The sequence below is a fragment of the Notolepis coatsorum genome, assembly GCF_963971535.1.
Source record: "Notolepis coatsorum genome assembly, chromosome: 3".
Lineage (NCBI taxonomy): Eukaryota > Metazoa > Chordata > Actinopteri > Aulopiformes > Paralepididae > Notolepis > Notolepis coatsorum.
In genome coordinates this window covers 140,985,435-141,011,042 of record NC_140167.1, presented here as the reverse complement: position 1 = coordinate 141,011,042, position 25,608 = coordinate 140,985,435, and the positions used below count along the sequence as shown (strand labels likewise).

Genomic DNA, 25,608 nt, shown 5'->3' with positions numbered 1-25,608 from the left:
TGGTTCCGAAACATGTATGTTCCAGGCTTAAAACTTTGAATCTGAGAGAGCTCTGGTCAGCGAAGCCGGCGAGCGATTATTATTGGTTTTTAATGACAAACCAATTGCATAATCCTATCGAACATATGTGTAAAGGCACACACAACATATTCCAGTTAACAGTATATTTTTTTAATGATTCGTTATGGCGTAATCAATACTTTCATGCGTATAAATTGCGTTCGCGACCTCCATGTTTTGGGGCTATTAATCAGAAAACTCGGATCCGGGATTCGGCTCCCATCCGTCGGGCAACAACTGTGGGTTTTCAGCCTCTCTGGAGCTTAACGGAGTTTCGACTCCTGGCTAGAGGAGCTTGTCGCGGCTCATGCGCATGCGCGCGCTCGGCCAATCAGAGAGGGGTCTGCAGAAATGGCCTCAACCAATCAGAGAGGGGTCTGCAGAAATGCGGCTACGAATTGTAGAGACGCTGGCCGTATTTGGTCCCAGACAATAAGAGTGGCTGCAATTGGTCACTGTGACGTTAATTGTAATTTAAGCTGCACCAGGTAGTTTTAAGAAGAAGAAATTACCTCTATAATAACTAGTTGTAAATGCTTGAATATTGTTTATAATCGACACAAATCACCCTTGTAAATACAGAGAACCAACAATGATGCTTCTTTGTATGATAAGGTGGTGGGAGGGTAGCTGCACCATAGCCAAACAATTAATTTCTAGTTTCAAACTGTGCTCCAGGGATAGCTTTTTTTCCTCTTAACACTATGTATTCAATAATAAAAAATATATATATATCGTACTTAAGACTTTTCAGGAGGTAAAAAAAAAGAAGAAAAAAAACTACCCGGTGCACCTTTAACTCATTGGCCGCCAAAACCCAGAGTATACTCTGGTTTTTATCCTTTGATATTTTCCTTTGATCCCCGTTCTATACGGTCAGCCTTCTAGGTGTCCCTGGCTCATCTGCCTACATTGGAATTGCAATGACGATCGAATCTCACCAGGTGGCAGTATCACCTACCTTTTGAACTCTGATAGTCTAGTTCAGACAGTGTCTGTCCTGATCACCTGATTACTTTTACCAACGGATTTCCAGTTCCGCGTTCGCGTTCTGCGATCTGATTGGCCACTGACATTTCTGGTCGCGCCAATCGTGTGACGCCTGTTTCTATCACCGGTTAAGCTTAATAATAATAAATAATAATAGATTGAATTTGTAATGCACTTTTGTTCGCTGGGATCCCAAAGTGCTACACTACAGGGTTAAAACAGTTAAAATAGTTATTAGTAAAACAAATAAAATAAAATACAGAATAAAAAAATAGAATAGTTAATTAACACTTTGGGTGCCGGGAAACGCTTAAACACGTCATTCCCGGCCATGCTCAAGTTGCCGAAGACGCTTTACAGCGTCTTTGATATCAATATTTCAAAAATCTGGGACCGGATTCATATTTCCCCTCCGCTGGCCTGAGATCCACCAGGAGGACCCACTGAGCTCTCTGGCGGTTCAGGAGCGCCATCTGGTGGCCGATCGGCGCAATCGCTTAACAGGAAGTGCCATAGAGGTTGTGCTGGACGGCCGTATTACTTCCGGGCACTCGCTATAGGTCCCGGCATTCTAGCTCGTCACAATACACAGCGATCGATTGCCAATAACTCGATAAACAACATGATTTGGACGTATATACCATTATACAAGCTGGAGATGGACCGGGTAAATCTACATCCCATAATGATAACATTTCTACTCTACGATGATCGCCCAACGGCGCGCGGAGACTGGGGTGAGTTTTAGCGTGTAAAGTTACCGTCTTCGATACTAACTGCTATTAACAACATTTGACCCACATTAGATGATTGGTATAACGCTGCCCACGGAATTATAAACGCCCCCTAGCCCATCCGGTCAACATCAGATGACGTGTAGTAACTTCTAGAAGTACGTCTAGTTGGAATTTTTTATATCGCGCTGATTGCCATAAAACTGTATTGCATCATCAATATAATGCATTTGGGGCTATAGATCACGTTCTGGAGAAAGCTGCAGAAAGAGATGAAAACACTTATACATTAGACCATACTTTACTATGAATATGTGAATGAAAAAGTTTAACGTTGCTACACAATGAACAATACATATAGGACTTTGAATGGGCCCTAATAATGGCAATGTAGCAATAGAATTTAAAAAGTTATAGCCCTGCAAAGAAGGGGACTTTCTCTATAGACAAATAGAGCCGGCAACCTACGGTTGATAATGAATTTAACCCATGGCAGCCAAAGTGTTAAAAACATAGTATAAACAGACAATTTAAAAACAGCACAAGAAAATTAAAATAAAAAGTAGGGATGTCCGATATTATCGGCCGATATCTGCATTAAAATGTGATATCGGAAAATATCGGTATCGGTTTTCAATTTTTTTTATACATTTCTATAGAAATGATGTCCGATATTATCGGCCTACCAATATTATCGGCCGATATCTGCATTAAAATGTGATATCGGTTGATATCGGTATCGGAAATTAAGAGTTGGACAATATCGGTATATCGGTAAAAAAGCCAATATCGAGCATCCCTAATAAAAAGCTAACAGTCAAAGGCCTTTTTGAACAGGTAGGTTTTCAAAAAGCTTAGGCACTCTTTCGAAGTTGGTTAAGGTTAAAGTTTGTCTTAGAGCAGGGCGATAGAACACCAGCCCTGATTCCAAACTCTAACCTTAACCAACTTCGAAAGTCGCCTAAGCTTAACCAGTGATAAACTAGGCGCTAGGTAGTTTGCAGGCTGTTCGAGGGGGAAATGGGCGCGTCACGCGATTGGGCGCACATGTCACATGACCAGAAACGTCAGTGGCCAATCAGATCGCACCAGAAACGTCAGTGGCCAATCAGAACGCGGAACTGGAAATCCGTTGGTAAAAAACTAGACCGTCCTGATCCCTTTCTGTCCTGACTCGCTCTGAGGGGGAGGAGCTCTTGCAGAGCAATCGCTAAGAGATCTTCTCGCCTCAAAACCTATACACGAGTAATTACATATAAACGAGTAATCGTGATCGGCGATGGGATCATTTCTTTTTGTAGTACCTTCTGGCTAAGGTAAGGTATATTCTATGTCTATTTTACCGAACCTGAAACATGTTTGTGTAACGATCAGTGTCGTATTTTACCGGACCTAAACAAAAGCTTTTTTTTTATTATAAATATTGTTTTCATGTTGTACCGAACTCGTACCGAACTGTGACCACAATACCGAGGTACGTACCGAACCGTGGCTTCCGTGTACCGTTACACCCCTAGTCTGCAAACATCGCTAAAATGGTCAATAACGCTGGCGCCAGCCAGTACAGATGGGGAAAGTCGGTGGCACTCAAAGAGTTAAAGTGAAAATCTACTTTACAATAGTATGCATCTTATTTGCGCAAACGTTATTAAAAAAATGTGTAATATAAAAATATGGCCAACAATGATACCCCCACACGGTTCTATCTCCCCTTTCTCTGGTCAACCGCTGACCTGTGCATGTAGAAGAAAATGTATCCACTGCGGTCTCTGTCCCGCTGGACGGTGGCCTCCTGTGTACGAGACACGTCCAGGTCGTTGTAGGTCAGCCATGACTGCTTCTTCATGTCGTACACATCGCTGATGTAATGGCCTGTGGTGGGAAAATTAGACTTTACGTTGTGAATATAAACATGCTTGATGTTCTAGAACTCTCATGTAGGGCTGGGAGGTATACCACATTTAGTAGAAAAGACTCACGCACACCGTTTGCAGTGTTCCCAAGTTTAATATACTTTAACACAACGTTTCAGCCTGTGGCCTTTTTCAAGTGTCACCAACATGTGAAAAGGGGTGGGGTGTCAAGGTTGAACCAGGTCAAGGTTCAAATCAATTAGCCTATAGGCTACAAATTTACAAAACATACTGCAGCTCAAGTGCCAGAACATACGGTACATAGTTACAATAACAGTAGTACGGTAGTTAGTAGTTGGATGTAACACACCTTCACATGCAAAATAAGAGAAAAAAATATATAATAAGAAAACTTAAAAAACTGAAAAATTATTAAAAAAACAGAACCAGACAGAATGTGTGTCAAACTCTTCATTCAGTCCAAGAGGGGCCATAGTCTGAAGGGTGTGTATATGGTAGGTCTCTCTCTGCAAAAGTAGTTTGCCATGGTCTCCGCCTCTCGCTGGTCTCTACCTTTTCGATGCCTGTGTATCTTAATGTGCTGATATTGTGTCCTGCCTGTCTAAAGTGTACTGCAACCGGGTTATGTTCATCACCACATTTGCTGCGGTGTTCACTGATTCGTGTTTTGAGTTGCCGGTTGGTTTTGCCTACATAGCTCAGGCCACATGGACATTTTATTAGGTAGATGACATGAGTGGAGCTACAGGTGATGAAGCCACGGACTCTGAGGGTTTTACCATTACCGGTAAGTGGATGTGTGTAGGTCTTGCTCTTAATAGTATACCCACACTGTGCACAGTTACCACACTTGTAGTTCCCATCCGGGGTGTTATCTAGGAACGTGGGTCTGTGGGCAGTGGGTGGGCTGTAGGATCTCACTAGTTGGTTTCTCAGGTTGGGGGGGCTTTTGTAAACTACGGTGGGAGGTTCCTTGAAGACAGATTGGAGTTTGGGATCAGAGTTGATGATGTGCCAGTGTTTATGTAGGATCTTTGTGAATTCAAAACCTACAGGAGAATATGTAGTGCAGCACAGCAGGGACTGGTCCTTAGTGGGTCTAATGCTAGGTTGCAGGCATTCGTCCTGTGTGGCCACATCAAAGCGGTTAGCAGCTTTATCTATCCATTCTGTAGGATACCCTCTCTCCTGGAATCTCCTGCTCAGGTCTGTGGACTGGCTCTGATATAAATTATCAAGGCTGCAGATTCTCCTGGCTCGGTGAAACTGGCTGACCGGGAGGCTCTTAATGAGGTGGGTGGGATGGAAACACGAATACATGAATTCAATAAGGACCTTGGTTTAACGGCTCATCCAAAGGACGGCACTCCTGTACCCTCATCATAACAGGGACATTGTTATCGCCAAGTCCAGACAACAGAGTGCTCCCTGCTGGACAACACCACAATTTTCTGACAACAACCTGACCGGGGCTCGCACCCGCAACCTTCCAATCATGAGCCCAGAGAACCTATCCATGTAGCTATGCTGCTGGACAAACAAAATATGGAATACTACACAGATTTGTGCGTCACATAGCAGCAGTATCATAAACTATTTAATAGATCATTTGTGATCGTGATGGAAATTGAATAAAAGACCATTCTCAAGTATCATGACAACTGTATTACAAGATAAAGACATTGAACATTTCCTAAGATTGTCATTTGTATGGAAAATATTGTATTTAAAATCATACAGTCAAAAGTATTGCGATGATATTTTAGCCATATCGCCCAGCCCTAACAAACCCTGTTTACAGTTCACTCAATGCTTTCCAGGAGCTGACAGAAAACGATGACAAGTGCAACGGCAGTAATTAGCGTACTAATTACTAACTTTGTGTTTGGCTTCCTTTTGTTGTTGGATTCTTAGTACACTGAGATACACAATCAGTGGAGTTTCTCACCAGAAGAGGAGCTGCTCCCAATGTGACTGACCACACTGATGAGGCGAAACGAGTTGGCCAGGTCCCCACTCTGTGGACAAGAGGGACAATTACTGCTTTCACAATTAGCACCGCCTCGAAAAGCATTAGACATATGCAGTTCAATATTCCCCTTAACTCAACAATAAACACAAGAGCTTAAAAGTCAAAATAAGCAGCAAGTGAGTATGATACATGAGTGAATCTTGTTGGCAAAGTTTTGTAGGTCTCAATTTATACAAGTAAAATATTTACCTTGATTTGCTCATAGTTTACATTATTCACTTATAGCAGCTTATTTCATCATGCAAATACAATAAAGGGGAATGCAGTCAACTTTCAACATTAAAATATTACCTGTGCCCATTATTACATAAGGATCCCTAACAACTTTTGACATACCACTTGCGATTTACAATTTAATTTAGCAGACGCTTTTATCCAAAGCGACTTACAGATCGTGAACATCATATCACCAGGAGGGGTACATCTCTGGCAGCTAAGGGTCAGAGCTCATTTTGCCCTCAAAATCACAGTTATTGTTGGATTCCATCTCATGTTGTCCCCCTGAGAGGGAAGCATGCCAGACTAGTATCCAAGGTGCCGGACCCCGCTGGGCACAGAGATCACGGTTGTGGAACAGAGTTAAAAAGGGGAATGCCTTTGATTTTCATCGCCGTCTCTACTAGTAGGCTGTCTATTAATAAAACCGTGGTCCTTGTGGTTCAGTTGTGTGTAGCCAAACTGTTTCAGCATTTAGTACCTCAGCGTTCCTCTTCAGGTCATCTGCCTCTGCTTCACTGTACTCCATGTCCAGCACCTCCTCGTTGCCAGAGTCCTCGTCTGAACAAATCAGCTCTGGTAGAGAGTTGTTGAACTCTGGTGGGTGTGAGAAGCAAGCAGACGGCTGAAAACCCAAACTAACTAGTTCATACTAAAATTAAGTTTATATACTCTTTACACTTGCTAATAGCAGTGACCGTTTCCAAGGTTTTCATGCCTGTAGGGAGCCCTAAATCTATACCAGGTCGCCAAAAGATAGTTAAAATATTAAGACACTGCAATAAATTAAACTGATCCTGAAGTTTTGCAGCAATGTGAATAAGTTACACTGCACAAGCGTCATAGGGCTGTTCCCAAATACTGAAACAAACTACAAGACAACATATTGTGTACCTTGTAAGCTCAGCTCTGTGGCCCTCTTGAGGTCATCATCCTCCCTCAGTTCCTGGGCCTCCTGTATGGAGTGGGGAGAGCATGCATCATATTTGGAATGTGGACTTTTATATTACTGTTGCAGGTTTTAAAGAGAAATACCAGCATTATGACGTTTTTCTCTTCCATCTCCCGTAGCTGGCAAAGACTTCCTACTAGGAATGCACGATAATTATCGGGTCGGCCGATATCAGCAATTATGACGTAATCTCGATAAAATTATTGATAGCTCCGATATTATAATTTTTTTTCATGTCAACGTTCACACGCACAATATATGCTTACTTAGGATTTGACTTGATTCAACAACAAAGGAGTCGGGGCAATGGCAAGCCGAAAACGGTTGAAAATGTGGTTATTTGAAGTTTGGATTTTTTCCCCCACAACTGAGGTAGGTAGATTACATTTTTAGAGACTAAAGTACCGAAAAAAGGTACCGTTGGGTACCGGTATCGATTCACAGGTACCGGTACCGTATCGGTTCAAATGTGAACGGTACCCATCCCTACTGACAAAGCACAATACCTGTTGGTTTTTAGTTCACTCATTGTTCAGGGAAACACATTGTTAATGACATTGACGGATTGTGAATTTTGTGATTGACTCAAATTATATTTATTTGGAAAAATAAATATAGTCACTTTATTTGAAGAGTCAAAACTGTTCTCTTGGCTTTGTTTTGTTCATAGTAGTAACTCTCGTCATGATAAATCTGGTTAGGTCAACACTACAGGAATATACATAAAAAAAAAATATAATACAATAAATATATATATATCGGTTATCCGTATCGACCTTGAGGAGCAGAAAGTTATTGATATCGATATCGGGGTCAAAAAATCAATATCGTGCACCCCTACTTCCTACCTATCCTCAACATATATTGCCTCCGCAGAAATTTAAAACTGACTTGCCTAGTAGCTCCCAATTCTCCTAGAAATGCATCCACCACATGTTTCAGGTTTCAGAGGTGGTTCTTACTTGCTCCAGTCTTGTGAGCTGTGAGGTGGTTCTTAGATGCTCCCGTGTTATGAGCTGGTTCTTAGATGCTCCTGTGTTATGAGCTGGTTCTTAGATGCTCCTGTGTTGTGAGCTGGTTCTTAGATGCTCCTGTGTTGTGAGCTGGTTCTTGGATGCTCCTGTGTTATGAGCTGGTTCTTAGATGCTCCTGTGTTGTGAGGTGGTTCTTAGATGCTCCTGTGTTGTGAGCTGGTTCTTAGATGCTCCTGTGTTGTGAGCTGGTTCTTAGATGCTCCTGTGTTGTGAGCTGGTTCTTGGATGCTCCTGTGTTATGAGCTGGTTCTTAGATGCTCCTGTGTTGTGAGCTGGTTCTTGGATGCTCCTGTGTTATGAGCTGGTTCTTAGATGCTCCTGTGTTGTGAGCTGGTTCTTGGATGCTCCTGTGTTATGAGCTGGTTCTTAGATGCTCCTGTGTTGTGAGCTGGTTCTTAGATGCTCCTGTGTTGTGAGCTGGTTCTTAGATGCTCCTGTGTTGTGAGCTGGTTCTTAGATGCTCCTGTGTTGTGAGCTGGTTCTTGGATGCTCCTGTGTTGTGAGCTGGTTCTTAGATGCTCCTGTGTTATGAGCTGGTTCTTAGATACTCCTGTGTTGTGAGCTGTGAGCTGGTTCTTAGATGCTCCTGTGTTGTGAGCTGGTTCTTAGATGCTCCTGTGTTGTGAGCTGGTTCTTAGATGCTCCTGTGTCGTGAGCTGGTTCTTACGTGCTCCTGCAGGCTCTGGGCCAGGGCCTGCTGCAGCTCCTGCTCCTCCCTTTCATGGTCCAGACCGTACTGCTGCACCCAGTCCATCTCCCCTTGCTGCGCACCCTCGGGCGTCTGGTTCTCCTTGTTCTCGTCCGTGGTCAGGTCCAGGGAGTCCAGGACGTCTATACAACACACACGGGTCAACATTTAGAAAACCATGTTCCTTCAATTGCAGCGTGGAATGACAACAATACAGCAAGGCCGAGTTGATAAGGTAATCATGTGTATATTTAAAAAGCTAAAATGTTAGTGTATTTTGCTTGATAAATGGGGGGGGGGGGGGGGGGTTACCTGCAGGCGGTTTGCCATCTGTATCCAGCAGATCTGCATGACAGGCCAGGTCCTGGGGGTCCTGGGGGTCGGTGTCCCCGAAGCCTGTGTCAGGGCTGCTGCTGGGCCCGTCGTCCAGCGGGGGCGGAGCAGAGAGCCCGGCCTCTTGGCGACTCATCTCCATCACCGCCGCCAGCATCTCCTCATCGTTTAAGTCTGACGTCTCCATCGGTGTGCCCCGCTGTGGGGAACACCCACACAGAAACAAAGTGAGTTGTTTTCAACAATATTTATGGCTTAAAACCAATTTCCAACAATTAGTTACTTTAAATTAAAAAAAAATTAAAATCTTAGGCGGCTAAGTGGCGCAGTGGGCAAGGCGCTCGGCTACCAGCTTGGCTGGTCGTTCATACTAACACAATTGGCAGTGTTAGGGGTGGGAAAGCTGGTGGGTGGAGATCGGACGTTGTGGACAGCGACTCCTACAAGTCGGTTGGTGCGCCTGTACAGCAGAATCAGGAAGCAACGGGGCAGCGTGAGCCTCCCACGCGTTACTCCTCGCCACTGAGAGATTGCGCTGTGCAGGTGAAAAGATGCGACGGCTGCCTCCTCGTGTACCGGAGGGGACACGTGATGCAAGGCTTCGTCCACATTGCAGCCGACCAGTGGGAGGCATGGTCTAGCAACGTTCGAGACAGGGGAGGGGAGAATTGAAGGGAGTATTGGCGAGGCGAAATTGGGATGGGAGAAAAAATAGAAAGAGAAAAAAAAGTGGATAAAAAAAATTTCAACTTTCAATGCGAATGGTTGATTTGAATTTCAAGGACTTTTTAAGCACCTTGTTAAAAATAGGCTGTTTAAGGAATTCAAGGGGGGGGGGGGAAGAGAGGGGGGGGGGGAATTGGCATAACGACTAAATTGGGATGGGAGGAAAATACAGAAAAACAGGAGAAAAAAGTAGATAAAAGAAAAGCACTACACAAACACTGCAAATGACCATGAATAAATACATAAATAAAGAACTAAAATCAATCGTGCGGATATAGCTATAGTAGAATATAATGGACACAACTACATTCTGCTCTCAGCACACCCCATTCCTTTCACAGGGTATCTGCAGGTTTAGCCCAGTCATATTTAATGCTTTTTAAGACTTTTTAATGCCACTCAGAATTAAATTTAATACCAATTTCACAATAACAAAAATCATGCAACGACACCAATTAGTTTAAGTTTAGGGACAGATTGGTCCAAAGATGTTTATTAAAACATAACTTGGAAACTTAAAAATCTTGAACTTAAAGGAGTAACTGGATTGGATGAATTTCAACAAAGGGGTGACCAAACATAAATAGCAAATATATCTATACAAAATATACCAGGGGCCAAGCAGCAAGTGCAACAGCCACTGTCAGAACACATAACTATTACCACCCTCCCCAGGGTATCAAAAAAGTCAACCAACAAACAAGATTCTTGTGCCGGATCTCCTCTCTGGTAAACAAGAATACCCGTAAGACTCTAACAGGAGCACTCATTCAAGGGTACTACGACTATGCTTGCACCTCATGGTACCAAAGCACCTCAAAGGCCCTAAAAACAAGATTACAAACATCACAAAACAAACTGGTCAGACTACTGCTTAACCTCACTCCTAAAACCCACTTTACCCCTGCCCACATTCAAAACCGCTCTTAAAGAGCACCTACGGGAGGCTGCAATTAGAAACTGGGCACCGTAAATGTCCAAACCCCCCCCCCCCCCCTCCTAATGTACAGTGAAAATGAATTGAAAATGGGGGACCCTGATGTAAACAAGACACGTCTTTCTCTGGTCTGCATCCCCTTAACAATTGTGTGTATTGAGCCGTACTGTATTGTACCCATTCTGCAATCTGTTAAATAAAGTTTTCATTCATTCATCCAGTTGTTTTGTTTTTGTGGTTTTGGTTGAATGAATGAATACTTTGTTTAACAGATTGCAGAATGGGTACAATACAGTACGGCTCAATACACACAATTGTTAAGGGGATGCAGACCAGAGAAAGACGTTTGTCTTGTTTACATCAGGGTCCCCCATTTTCAATTCATAGTGACATTTATGACACTCAACATACATGACATTTATGGCATAGGGACATACAGGTATATAGTACTGTACCGTTACATTTGTGACATATACGATATGCAAATATACAGTACTGTTACCCATAGATCCTAACATACATGGGAGGATACTGTACGTCATTAGGAGGGGGTGGGTGGGAGGAAAAAATACATAGTGGGTGAAGCTCTCATCGAACATAAACACAAACGTGTCCTTGTTTACATCCGTGAATAGATTATTTTCAAGTTAAGACCTCAGCTTCAAGCTTTGGCGTGAAGCCGAATGTTATCCGGACTTCTGTTGGTGCAGATGTTATAGTCCTACCTGAGATGGCGCAGCTGGTGTGGAGGCAGGGGCCAAAAATAAATGCGAAATAGTAGTTTGCAGGCGGTTTTTGCAGAGCGCTCAGCATGTGCGACGCGACTGCTCTTTTTTTTTTTGCAGCGGGGCTTGTAATGGTCTTTGACTGGGACCAACCATCGCGCAAACAGTGGATTGTCAAGCCAGTTCTCGTTAAATTGGCACTTTCCCATATTAACGAGTGCAAATGCTAAACTAAACGTAACGTTAGCGTTATCGCTTCGCCTTGCTAACGTTAGCTAGACTGCGTTGCTGAAATGGTTCCCCGGCCAACACATTACACAAGGAGTTGTGTTGGTTCCGCCCCATTCCGGTCTGCGTGATTCTACAATGAAAAGTCAAACTTTATCTCCCGTTAACCGTTTTCCCCCAGATTTCATAATAAAACATAAGATGACATGGCATTTTATCTTTCCTTTCTATGACATTTTTAAGACCTCTGAAAATGGATTTAAGACATTTTAAGACAAACTAAGGCCTTAATTATTGATAAACAAATTTAAGACCTTTTAAGACTTAAGGATCCGCGGACACCCTGTTTCATGTATATGAAAGGAACGATCCAAAAAAGCATACCGTAATTTTCGGACTATAAGCCGCGCCTTTTTTCCCCATTTTTCGACCCTGCGGCTTATATAACGGTGTGGCTTATATGTGACTCGATGTGACCAAACCCGAAAATGTAAAAATCGAAATATTGCTTTTTTGACTGCATTGAAATGTTATTTATCTGTTCCCTTATTTGCTAAACTTAATACAACTTGTAAATGAGTTAATTCTTGTTATTTGTCCGACAGTATTGTGTCCCAATGCTAATTACATATGGTAATTAAACATTAAAACACCTGCGGCTTATAGTCCAGTGCGGCTTATATATGTACACATCATTCAATTTAGCTGCTGCGGCTTATATTCAGATGCGCCTTATAGTGCGAAAATTACGGTATATTCGTTTTTTGGCCCTTAGCGGTTGGCGCCCAATAACGTGTATAAACATTGTTGGCTGTGAAAGAGTTAACAGCCAACGTTAGCTATATAGGACAGGCAATGCAACGGGTTAGCTAGCTTACCACCTCTGGTGGTAGAAAGTTTCTTTCTGCATGTTTTGCAGGTTGGAGACCCATCACAATATAGGAGTTTGTTTGAAACCGGTGCACATTCTTACTCTGATCTGGGGCTTTTTGTCTGCGATCTGCAAAAATGTGTCGGCGAGCGCAAATCAGGGCTATAATGGTGTGGTCTGAACTTTACAGGAAGTGGGAAGGACTGTTGGTCTCCCTCTGAAATGTCTCTGGCTCACCTCCTCTGGCCGGTCGTCATCAGGCAGGCAGTCGCTGAGGCGTCGCTTCCTGTTAATCTCCTCCTCACTGTCAGAATCCAAAAGGATGGAGCTGCAGCTGGAACTGGCCGCCTTCCCACCAGCCCTCCTACCAAAACAGTAATCAGGAAAGTCGTTGAAGACACAACAATCCTTGCACGCAGTATGTTGCCCCTTGTTGAAACACTTCACCCCACTACTGGCTTCGTTTACAAAGTGATGAATCAGATCTAAAAGACCTTTTCTTTACCTCAAATTTAATGTCTGAACCTTTGATACAAGAACTGATAGCATATGGACAGCTAAACATCAGTTTCATATGACTTACGAATGTAAAAAGGTTTCTTTGCATTTGTGATGTTTGTAAAAACAAAGAAAACACAAAAAAACTATTTTCCATCAGCAAGTCAAAATTCACATGATTATGAAACGAGACTTACCGGGGATGTGCCGAGGAGGAATTAACAGACTGGGAGATCTTGAGTGTTCGGGCCCTGCGGACAGATTCCATGTTATTTATTCACTCCCAACACCTGATGTTTCTGGATTCACCTTCATTTTGGCTCATCAGTCCAGTCTCGAGTTCACAAGATCCTCCCTCACTGAACTAAGCTATTCTGAATTTTGCGTACCTGTGACGTCCAAGAATTCTCATCTGTATAACTAACTCTATGGTTGTAGAACTAACGCCCCCTCTATGGTTGTAGAACTAACGGTTGTAGAACTAACGCCCCCTCTATGGCTGTAGCCATTATTGCAGTATGCAAGCAAATGCGTGGAATTGAAGTTTAACAGTTAGTTAGCATTGGGTTAGCATTTAAAAACATTATGAGCAAAACAGGCAAGATATGTTGTGTTGTTCCTGACTGCCAAGCAGCGAATATGTCCTTGCACTCATCAAATGCATTTCCTGATGATGTCGTGATCCGCCAGCAATGGGCCAAGTTTGTTTTGTTTTTGGAGACCCGCCGAATGTGTACCGCACATTTTTGCAAGGACATTGAGAATCAAGGACTTTATAATGCTGGGATGATTTCCAGGATGTTACTAAAGAAGGGAGCTGTACTGAGTAATCGAGTATTCGGGAACCGAAAAGAAAACATCGAATCAGTAAGTACAAATGTTGTAATTAGTCATTGATTCACTGTCGGGGTTATATTTTATTATGGACATAAGTTGTCAAATCATTACTCGGCACCCGTCAACTGTCTGCACAAGTGTATTAACGTTACTATTTTACTGTAGCATTTCTGCGTTTTGCGATTTTCCTCTTTCTTATACAGTAGGAAGGGGGAAGAACTTGGGTGATCCTATGACTTGTATTCAGCTTACAGCTTCGAAACTCCACTTATTTCGTTTTTACAATGTCAAAGCCTTTTAAATATAATCAAAACGTTCACGCATTTCTGTCCGCTTTATCGTTTTATGACAGAAATCTGATAGTGTATGCGTGTTCATGCGAGGGGGAGTCGGATTCTGGCAGGGAGTCCAAATTTGGCACAACACCGGCCGAGGCATTATTTAGTCGCCATGTTGAGAGCTCCCCAGAGTCCAGACTACAGCTGGGCGATCGCCTACAATGGCGATTGCCTAGAGCGAACTATTGAATATTATTATGAAGAGGAAGAGGACAAAGGGTGATGATCCATCCATAACATAAGGCGCGTTTTCACCAGACTATGTTGGATTCTAGTATTTTCAAACAGGCTGGATGTAACGTTGTTTGGTGACTGTCACTCTAAGCGATTTGAGAGTATGGGCGGAGCGCAGCCCTTGAAATCTTGAAGTGGAAAAATTCTGCTTTAGAGTACTCGATTAGAAATGCAAAACAATGATTTAAAAAAAAAAAAAAAAAAAAAAAAATGTGTTCCAGACTCTCAGGAATCGTGTAAAATTGCCCAAATAGTGAAAGGAATAGCAAAACATGACCTTTAATTCACTCTGCCACCACATTGGTAGATTCTGATGCAATCGAGGGTACAAATGTGGAAGTGCCTGTTCGCTTCAATGTTAAAACTTTGCAATAACAATATCCCTTAAAAAATTAAAATACACTATCAGAATTACAAATTCATGGCTGACTCATTGTTAATAGTAGTAACAGTCGTTAACGTACAGTAAATTTGTCATCTGGTCATTAAAATGCATTCACAGCGATTCAAACATTAAATTAGATATTGGAATTGGAGAATTTCCACAATATGGAATCATCTCCAATCACTTCAGTAAAAGTGATGGATCGTACTGGGATCAGGTTGGTAGCGTTCATCAGCCAATAGCTTAAGTTTAGTGTTCTAAATTTATATCAGCAATGGAAAAAAGAGATAGTAGTACAATCCTTGTCCATGTCATTTACTCATCTCTTAGAAAGATACATAGTGATGCTTGGAGGTGGCTTACATGGCAGCTTGGGCGCTCCAGCCCAGGCTGATTGGGGACCGTGTGTTTTCTGTGCAGTGGGAGAGCAGCGTCAGGTAGCGGGGGATGACCACCTGCTGGCCCAGCTTGCTGTTCAGGGACAGCTGGGCGTTGAAGCTGTACCGTTTCAGGTGGAGAATCAGCACTCTGGGTGGAAGAAACAAGGCACCAGATGGGAGGAGGGAATCAGTGAGACCAGCATTCTGCTTTGGCCAGGTGTCAAAGTGTGTGGCACTGGGACTCGAACAGTCTAAAAATTTGGGCTGCTGCAATAATCACATCATCGCAATTGTATGAGACAACAATTTTGTATGACTGGCTGCAAATTGATCAATTAGGTCAGGGGTCGGCAACCTTTACTATCAAAACTAAAGAGTCATTTTGCCCCCTCCTGCACGAAATAAAATTAATCTCGTCAACAAGTTTTTAGTCTGTTCATCCGTTCATGCAGCAAATGGGATTTTCTAAAGCAGACAGACGTCAACACTGTAATCTGTGTTGCATGTACCTGACAAACAGAACCGTTGTATTAGTCATATTCCAACTTAACTGAATGCACACATGTGCGTATGTGTGTGTGGACTACTGTACTATTACAGGTATTGAAATGAACAATACAACTTCCTTATACAAAAAAATATATATTTCAATTTGCATAATAAAATATCGATACTTGGCGTTGTTGTATCGATACAGTATCGCCACGCAAAGTATCGCGATACTATACTGTATCGATATTTTCCCCCACCACTACTAAATATATAGAGGGATTGGATTTTATTCAAAAGCTTATTTATAGTATGTACCTATCGTTATTTTTTGTTCGGTCTCAAATGTCGGCGAGGAGACAGGCAGAAATGACAGCTGGCACCAAATCCATTCCGAATAAGAGACAACGGACCCAGTACTTTGTAGGCACATTTTCACACCACCAACAAACATTAAATATCTTTGGAACAGTTTGTATTAAATTATATCTGAATCGGGAGATTATCTTCTGTCAAAATTGAAAATGTATCTCTCCGTTGTATAAAGGCAGTGCAGATGTCTGCGACATCGGCACCATCCGAGCGAGTGTTTTTGGACTGATTGTGACCAGGGTGCATGCGCTCCCATGGCAGGCTATTTATGTTCTATGTAGGCCATCTTGTTGCAAAATAATAATAATAATAATAATAATAATAATAATAATAATAATAATAATAATAATAATAATAATAATAATAATAATAGCCTCATTGAAAATACTCTTGTTGCTTCATTAGTACAGTTTGTTGTTTTCAGCGCTTTATGCGTTATTTAGTTGGACATTTTCGTTGATATAAGTAGATTTTTCGTGTTCATTTATTAAGTATATTAAGTTAATATAAAACCGTGTTTAGAACATTTGAGTTTGTTAAATACATGCTTTTGATTTCTTTGAGTGGCGAGTGACGTTTTGTTGTCCGCCAATTTCTCACCACATATCAAGCAGGTACAGGTAAGCCTGCATCGTTAGTAGTGAAAGCAAATTAATCTATCCATGATGAATTAAACCCTCTATTTTTCTTTTTTTGGATTTATCCATAGTTAGCTTATTGGGGGGTCGGAAATTCAAGATTAGCCACCTGCAGACGTCAGGGAGAGGCGAGGGGTGTGGCGTATATTTTAGTTGATGAAATATTAAACACTTTATTTATTTCAGTTCACAGTATCACCTCGATCTCCAAAATAAAAATAGCCCTTATTCATTTCCATATTACTAGGTAATAATATACTAGGTAATTACTTCGATTTCTGTTAAATAGCCTAAACCAGTGGTTCTCAACATTTTTACACCAAGTACCACCTGAGAACGTAGCTGGCTCTCCAAGTACCACCATATGACGACGTTAAAATACAGTCTATTCAGCTATGCACAGTTCACGCAGGAGGCAAATGTATTCCTAATAGCATTATTTATTGTTAACTTTTGTCAGACACAGCCACAATGTACAAAGGGGTAGCACTAGAACTAGCAAACTCTTCCACACAACTCATACAATGCAAGGGGCATTGAGATCATAATAACTAACATTCTCACATAGCAAGTGAGAAAATTAAGAACAACTGTATTTCAGCAAATGTACTTAATTCTCTCTCGCTCTCACACAGCAAGCAATTGTCCTTCATTCTCTCTCACACACACACACCATGTTGTTGTCCATTGACAACTCACATAAGCAGGGCCAGACTGGGGAAATAATTCAGGCTGGGAAATATAGTGTGAAATATAGCCCCAGTCAGGCCAGGAATTATTTTGTTACAAAGACTTAATTTCCTGCATTCTGGTGCAGGATTTTTTTTAAATGTACCCTTTAAATGCCAGTGTTTGTGATGCCAGTCATTTTTTATCTGACATTACAAAAAATCAGGGCTGAAGTTGAATAAAATATTTATGACTGTTTAGACTGCAATACTCTGTCACAGTGATCTCCTGGTTGTTCCCCACCTAGGTTATCTAACTATCGCGCTGCCGCAACTAGAAACACTTCTTCAGTTCAGTGGCCTGACTGCACACATTCTTTTAATTTTTTTTTTATAAATCTTTTCAAGTACCACCAGCAGTACCACCAAGTACCACTAGTGGTACGCGTACCACAGGTTGAGAACCACTGGCCTAAACCCTCTGAAGTCATCTACATATGACTTCACCGACCTGGGCACACTTTGGATTTAAGTAAAATGAGACCATTAAATAGTTAATTTGGAATTATTTGAGAGATAATAACAGTCATTACAAAATGCCATGATTGCAGCAGCCCTATTCTCACTGCCTCATTCAGGGTTTGTACATGTAGATAGAGCAGACCGTTCAAAAGTAACACCTGTGAACCTCTTCTTCAGCTTTAGTCATTGTGTGTGTGTACCTGGGAAGTCTGCTAAATTTATGCGTCACTGTTGCCACTTTCCCACTGCACTTTTCACACGAGTACTCGATTTCCTCCATCTGCAAATGGAAACAAAAATCAGGTTCCACTCACTTCCTTATCCGTCTGCGTGTTATTAATAACAACGCCTTAGAACAGTGGTTCATAGGTCAGGGACCACGTGGTCCGTGAGGGAAGGGTAGGGATGTGTCCAATGGCCGTCTACAATTTCAATTGGGTGGCAAATAAAAATAGACGGCCATTGAGGTTGGTAAAATGTATAAAAAGAAAATATACATATTACAATAACTGTGGAGAGTGAATATGTGTTTGTGTGTGGCAGCCGTGGCTTACTGAATGCATAGAGTAACTGTCCTGCAACAAGAAATGGCGATTAGCATTTTTGGGCAACATACATTTGCAAGTTCAACAACAAGAACACACAATGGGTCTCATTCCCGAATATTTTCCAAAGAGTTCTCTTGGAAGACTTATCTTGGAACCGACTGAGACGGAATCAATGACAAGTTCACTCTGAGTCCCCAACGTGCGGGGAATATGTCTTAAGTGGCTCAAACTATCACAGCTGTGATATCTGCATTGAAGAATGTCACCAGTCTGAAACATGAACGCGCATCCCCGTTCAGGTCATTTGCATACAAAACAATGCCTCCAGAGCTCCTTATAAGGCAACTAATGATGCAGCCGTGTGAAAATGGACACGGAAGCGCTTTGCGACCCATCGAAATTAGATTAGATTAATTGTATTGTCTTCATATATAGTACAGCTCGGTGCACCTGCCGCAGCGCACGCGCACTAGGGCTGAGCCCAAACATTCGAACCTTCGTTCGTTACGTTGGCATTCGAATTCTAGATCAACATTTGAATTACATTTTTTTTTTTATCTACTTTTTCTCCAATTTTCTATTTTTCTCCCATCCCAATTTCGTATCGTCCAATTCTACCCTCCCCTGTCTCGAACGTTGTTAGGCCATGCCTCCCACAAGCCGGCTGCAATGTGGACTAAGCCTTACATCACGTGTCCCCTCCGGTACTCGAGGAAGCAGCAGTCGCATCTTTTCACCTGCACAGCGCGATCTCTCAGCGTCGGGGGTCTGCGTTTGGAGGGCACACCACCCCCGTCGCTTCCTGATTCTGCTGCGCAGGCGCACCAACCGACCTGTAGGAGTCGCTGTCCACAACGTCCGATCCCCACCCATCAGCTTCCCACCCCCTAATACTGCCAATTGTATTAGTATGAACGACCAGCCAAGCTGATAGCAATGCGGAGAGCTGGGCTCGAACCCAGCGTCTCCTGCATTGGTGGTGAGCGCCTTGCCCACTGCACCACCTAGCCGCCCTCTATTGATCGATTTATGATAAAGAAAAGCAGGGTGACCTTAAGGCTTAACAGGTTAAACCAATGGGGGTTTTCTTCACAGTTGCAGTTAAAGATTAGGCTACACTAATATTATACTATAAAACGTCACCATCACTTTCATACCAACCGTGCCCTTATTGGATTATTTATGTTGACAAAACTGATGTTATATTCATTAAAGAAAGTTGATTTAATAAAAGAAAAAAACGAATTTAATCAGATTAATCACTTTATTCAAATTGAGGATTTAGATTTAGTTAAAAAGTTTATTTTTTTTCCGAAGTAATTATTTTTTTAATAGACATTCGAAGCTTCGTTCGAATACTTCAATCGAAGCTTCGAATGTTAAATTACATTCGGTACAGCCCTAGTAACAAGTAACTCGAATAATATAAGCCTACTGTTCATTCATTAGACACGTAGGCCACACAAGACTTTTTTTTTTTTGTATCCACTTTTTCTCCCATTTTCTATATTTTTCTCCCATCCCAATTTCGTATCATCCAATTCAACCCTAACCTGTCACGGACGCTGTTTCTTGCCTCCCACAAGCCGGCTGCAATGTGGACTAAGTCATACATAGCACAAGTCCCCTCCGGTACTTGAGGTAACAGCAGTCGCATCTTTTCACCTGCGCAGCTCGATCTCTCAGTGGCGAGGAGTAACGCGTGGGAGGCTCACGCTGCCCCCGACACTTCCTGATTCTACTGCGCAGGCGCACCAACCGACCTGTAGGAGTCGCTGTCCACAACGTCCGATCCCCACCCATCAGCTTCCCACCCCCTAATACTGCCAATTGTATTAGTATGAACGACCAGCCAAGCTGATAGCAATGCGGAGAGCTGGGCTCGAACCCAGCGTCTCCTGCATTGGTGGTGAGCGCCTTGCCCACTGCACCACCTAGCCGCCCTCTATTGATCGATTTATGATAAAGAAAAGCAGGGTGACCTTAAGGCTTAACAGGTTAAACCAATGGGGGTTTTCTTCACAGTTGCAGTTAAAGATTAGGCTACACTAATATTATACTATAAAACGTCACCATCACTTTCATACCAACCGTGCCCTTATTGGATTATTTATGTTGACAAAACTGATGTTATATTCATTAAAGAAAGTTGATTTAATAAAAGAAAAAAACGAATTTAATCAGATTAATCACTTTATTCAAATTGAGGATTTAGATTTAGTTAAAAAGTTTATTTTTTTTCCGAAGTAATTATTTTTTTAATAGACATTCGAAGCTTCGTTCGAATACTTCAATCGAAGCTTCGAATGTTAAATTACATTCGGTACAGCCCTAGTAACAAGTAACTCGAATAATATAAGCCTACTGTTCATTCATTAGACACGTAGGCCACACAAGACTTTTTTTTTTTTGTATCCACTTTTTCTCCCATTTTCTATATTTTTCTCCCATCCCAATTTCGTATCATCCAATTCAACCCTAACCTGTCACGGACGCTGTTTCTTGCCTCCCACAAGCCGGCTGCAATGTGGACTAAGTCATACATAGCACAAGTCCCCTCCGGTACTTGAGGTAACAGCAGTCGCATCTTTTCACCTGCGCAGCTCGATCTCTCAGTGGCGAGGAGTAACGCGTGGGAGGCTCACGCTGCCCCCGACACTTCCTGATTCTACTGCGCAGGCGCACCAACCGACCTGTAGGAGTCGCTGTCCACAACGCCCGATCCCCACCCATCAGTTTCCCACCCCCTAATACGGCCAATGTGTATTAGTACGGACGACCAGCTAAACTGAAAGCAAATGTGGAGCGCTGGGCTCGAACTGACGAGCCCAGCGTCTCCAGCATTTCGTGGCGAGCGCCTTGCCCACTACGCCACATAGCCGCCCTAGCGCACACAAGACTTGTTATGGAATATTAATGGAGTCTATTTCCACGCGATTAGCTTTACCGGTAGTTCTTATTTATTTATCCACGGTCATTTGCAGTGTTGGTGTACTAGGCTACATACATAGTGTATTTCAATATCTGTTTTATTGATTAATGATACATTTGAAGGAATGCAAGTTATAGCTATATCAAACAAATGTCTGTCCCATTGTACCAATCATGTTGGCTATAACCTGCATTCTTTCAAATATATAATTAATCAATAAAACAGATATGTAACAAATAAGAAATACAAATTCCACAGAAGGCATTAAATAATTATTATTTTCAATAATTGCATAATTGTTTGAATATCTGAGTAATTAAAGTAATTATACATTTGTCCAAAATAGCTGGTTCAGATATGGTTAATTCAGCTGCCCTGTGATCAGATGAATCCATATTATTTATCTTTCGGACATCAAATGTGTAATTTCTTATCGTAAGAATATTGTCATATTTATTTTAATTATGATTAAGTAATTAATTCCAAGGAGGCCTGTAGCGTTGACATGAAGGAATCACTATGATTCCTCCCAAATAAAGCCATTACGAATGGAGAACACAGTCTGTCAAGTTAATAAAAATCAGTCAATCAGTCAATCAATCAATCATAAGTGTGCTCCTCAGCACTCCTAAATTCTGCTCTCAGCCACGGCCAAATCCGATCTCAGGAAAATTTGGGGAATTGCGCTACTAGCGCTAATATGTCTTAAATGGGCAGAAATCGGCCTGAGAGGAAATGTTTTGACGTAAATCCGTTCGGGAATGAGACCCAATGTTAGATGTTACCCTCTTAACACAATCTGCGCCAAGAACGAGTTAACTCGCTATTGCCCGCCATGCGTTCAGCGCCAACGACGAGTTAACTCGTTTTTGGGATCGTTATTTATTTTATTCGCTATATCTATTCATAATTCATGGCTGCAGCCTCTGCAGACCCTTCAAACCCTGTCTGAGCTGGCACTGTCAACACCGCCCTCTACTGCCTTGCGGAGCTATTGCACTCCATTGGAAATGGTCTGGTGTGTTTTCTGAGCCGATCTGAGCCGTGGGGGCGGGGTTTAAATACTCAGGCGAAGTAGGCCTTTACAACGATGGCATGGAACACTAACCCCGCCCGCCCGTTCGCATCTATACTTTTACCAACCATTTCCAGTTCCGCGTTCTGCGATTTGATTGGCCACTGACGTTTCTGGTCATGTGACATGTGCGCCAATTGCGTGACGCCTGTTTCTGCGGCTATTTCCGCCTCGAACAGCCTGCAAACTACCTAACGCCTAGTTTATCACTGGTTAAGCTTAGGCGACTCTTTCGAAGTTGGTTAAGGTTAGAGTTTGGAATCAGGGCTGGTGTTCTATCGCCCCCTGCTCTAAGACAAACTCTAACCTTAACCAACTTCGAAAGAGTGCCTAAGCTTAACCGGTGATAGAAACAGGCGTCACACGATTGGCGCAGATGTCACATGACCAGAAACGTCAGTGGCCAATCAGATCGCAACGCGGAACTGGGTTGGTAAAAGTAATGACGCCGCCCGTTCATGTGTAACGCTCAGTAATGTCGGGGACAGGATCGCTGTGGATAACTGGAATGGCGATCAGATCATTGGATTATTTATATCGGAGACCAGGTAAGGAATCTATATATAAAATCTTGCGTTGATCGGATATTTCTTTCTACCGCGATCGAAGCCATCTGTGTGTATGTGTATGTGCTTATTATGTATGTACCGGTATGCATATAATAATGATAATCTAGCGTTGATTTCAGGATGATTAGATAATCAGCCGAAGAATTACAACGTGATGACTGGATTACACTAAAATGCCTTTTTCTCGTCTTTTCCTGGAATTACTTAGAATCACCCAAACCATACTCGTATTCAAAACTGTATAAAACGGAAATGTACGGATGAAAAAACTATCCGTTTTTTGCATGTTGACCAGAAGCAACTCACTGACAGTCGACGGCGTTATTAGATCCATAGCTATAATATAAAATATAGTTTTAGTGGCCCCTGCTGCTGGCGGTCAATATGTTAACACTTTCGCAGCCAACCACGTATATACGTTATTGAGCGCCAGCGGTTAACAGCCAAAAACGTATATATATATGTTTTTGGATCGTTTTCCTTTTTTTCGATTTTAATATCCTATTCAATGTCAGGGACCTGTATGTTGCCGTTAAAAGGCATACTGGGAATCGGAAGGTGCCGTACCGGCCAGATCCTGCTAGTAGGCAGTGTCGAGAGTGCAGTAAACCCTGTTCTAGACCGCTGCTGTGCTACGTTTAAACCGTTCCGGATGGACTTTTCTAGTAATGGGAAACCTAGGGCTTCACCCGATCGCATTGAAACGTTTTCGGGACCCCCGAACCATATGTTGTGGTGGGTTATGTCATGGACCAGATGGACATAGAATGGACCAGATGGCGATCAAATAATTGGAATATTCTTTTTGGAATACCACAGGCAACAGTTAAGGACAATCTGACGTAAATTTCAGCTTGATCGTGCAAGGTTATCATACCTATCCCCCTGATCGGCATGTGTTGTGGTAATAACGAATGACGTTACTGGCAATCAAATAATCAGAAAACGACCCCGACCCCCCCTTCATGCATTCATGATGAAACATAATACCTATCATATGCATTTGATTTGAAAATAGTAGCGGGTCCAGGGACGAAACGCCAATGGTTTTAGTAGAATTAACGTTGCACCCTATAGCCAGCCTCCGAGGAATTAGCCTGGATCATTCCGAAATTATACTTATTCACCACGGGATAACGTGTGAACGTATTCATGAAAAAGATTATTATTTCTTGCATCTTGAATGGAAGATAGTTACTGTCAAATGACCATGGTATTGTATCCATAGCTATAATATAAAATATAGATTTAGCTCTACAAACAAGGTGACGCACAGTGAAACTATGTAATGAAAACCTGGCCGTGCTAGCACATGATGGGGAAATCGAATGGCCCCGAATGTGTTAAGACTAGGGATGTCCGATATTGGCATTAAAATGTGATATCGGAAATTATCTGTATCGGTTTTCAAAAAAATATATATATATATATTTTTTTACATTTATTTAACCTTTATTTACCCAGGCAAGCAAGTAAGAACAAATTCAGATTTTATTTATTGTCAAAAGTATGCATAATGTTGTGTTAATTCCACGACAAGAGATATGTAATGTTAATTACCTGAAAATTATTCCATTTGGGGGGGGGGGGGGAACCCTGCATATATCAGTATCGGTTGATATCGGTATCGGAAATTAAGAGTTGGACAATATCGGTATAGGTAAAAAAGCCAATATCGAACATCCCTAGTTAAGACCGAGCAGTCCGGTACCGACAATGTCATCACGCCATAAATCCATCTCTACAGGATGTATGAATTAATGTTAGTTTTCCCCCCCAAATGTAGCCAAGAGTAAAGACCCTAACCCTATAATAATAATAATAATGGATTGGATTTATAGAGCGCTCTTCATGACACCCCAGTGATCCCAGAGCGCTTACAGAGTCCATTATTCGTTCATACAGTCATACCGGTGGTGGTAAGCTACAATTGCAGCCAGAGCTGCCCTGAGGCAGACTCACGGAAGCGTGGCGAATAATCATCGCCTACGACCACCACCAACATTCATTCAATGGTTTTAGTGAAATAAAAGTTATATGTGCAAACAATATGAGAAATATGAGTACAATGTGCAAACAGCAAGGACGGTGATCGACTACCACTTGCAAACTTTACAGCTAATGTCATTAGGGATGCACCGAATATTCGGCCACCGAAAATGATCGGCCGAAAATGGTTAAAAAAGGCCCTTTCGGCTTTCGAAAAAGAATCACTGAATGTCAAAGAACAGGGTTACGTTCATAACCTAATGTTTTGTTGTGATGACGTAATCAAAACGTGGCTACAGTCATAACATGCGCAACGTGTAACGTGAGCTATTCAGTCCTGCGTTCTACAGCCTGTGATAACTCCTCTTGGGAGTCGCGCCGTTTCTATGTAAACTCTGCAAGCAACGCGTCCAATAAATGCGTCTTTAACATGCTTTATATCATCGCCATTACTATATGCCCATCGCGGTTAAAATCTTTTTAACTGAGGCTTCCGGTATGAGAGCGGAAGGGTAACACGCATGCGGTGGAGCTCCTGGTCAAAAGAGTGAAAAAACGGATAAAAAAGGACCCGAAAAGTTAAAAAATGAAAATGCACACGAGAAGTAAGGAAGAGACAACGATTGTGAAGGAAAGATAAATGGAGAACACACGAGAAGAGGAGAATTTGAAGAAAGAGAGTCCCCGAAGCGAAGCCGAGAAGGGACAGGCGGAAGAAGGGGGAGGTCCCGCTG

The 25,608-nt window shown here is 42.2% G+C and overlaps 1 protein-coding gene across 2 annotated transcripts in view; it reads right to left on the bottom strand.

Annotated features, from left to right (window-relative positions):
* Nucleotides 1-25,608, bottom strand: part of usp37 (ubiquitin specific peptidase 37) — a 148,458-nt gene that overhangs the window by 3,557 nt on the left and 119,293 nt on the right. For both annotated transcript variants that reach the window (XM_084311065.1, XM_084311066.1), the window contains 10 exons: nt 17,962-18,041; nt 15,056-15,220; nt 13,096-13,149; nt 12,638-12,764; nt 8,893-9,112; nt 8,560-8,723; nt 6,801-6,861; nt 6,388-6,503; nt 5,607-5,676; nt 3,518-3,656 (listed from right to left, as the gene is read on the bottom strand). In XM_084311065.1, the coding sequence (XP_084167191.1) occupies nt 3,518-3,656; nt 5,607-5,676; nt 6,388-6,503; nt 6,801-6,861; nt 8,560-8,723; nt 8,893-9,112; nt 12,638-12,764; nt 13,096-13,149; nt 15,056-15,220; nt 17,962-18,041 (1,196 nt within the window). The remainder of the gene's footprint in view (nt 1-3,517; nt 3,657-5,606; nt 5,677-6,387; nt 6,504-6,800; nt 6,862-8,559; nt 8,724-8,892; nt 9,113-12,637; nt 12,765-13,095; nt 13,150-15,055; nt 15,221-17,961; nt 18,042-25,608) is intronic.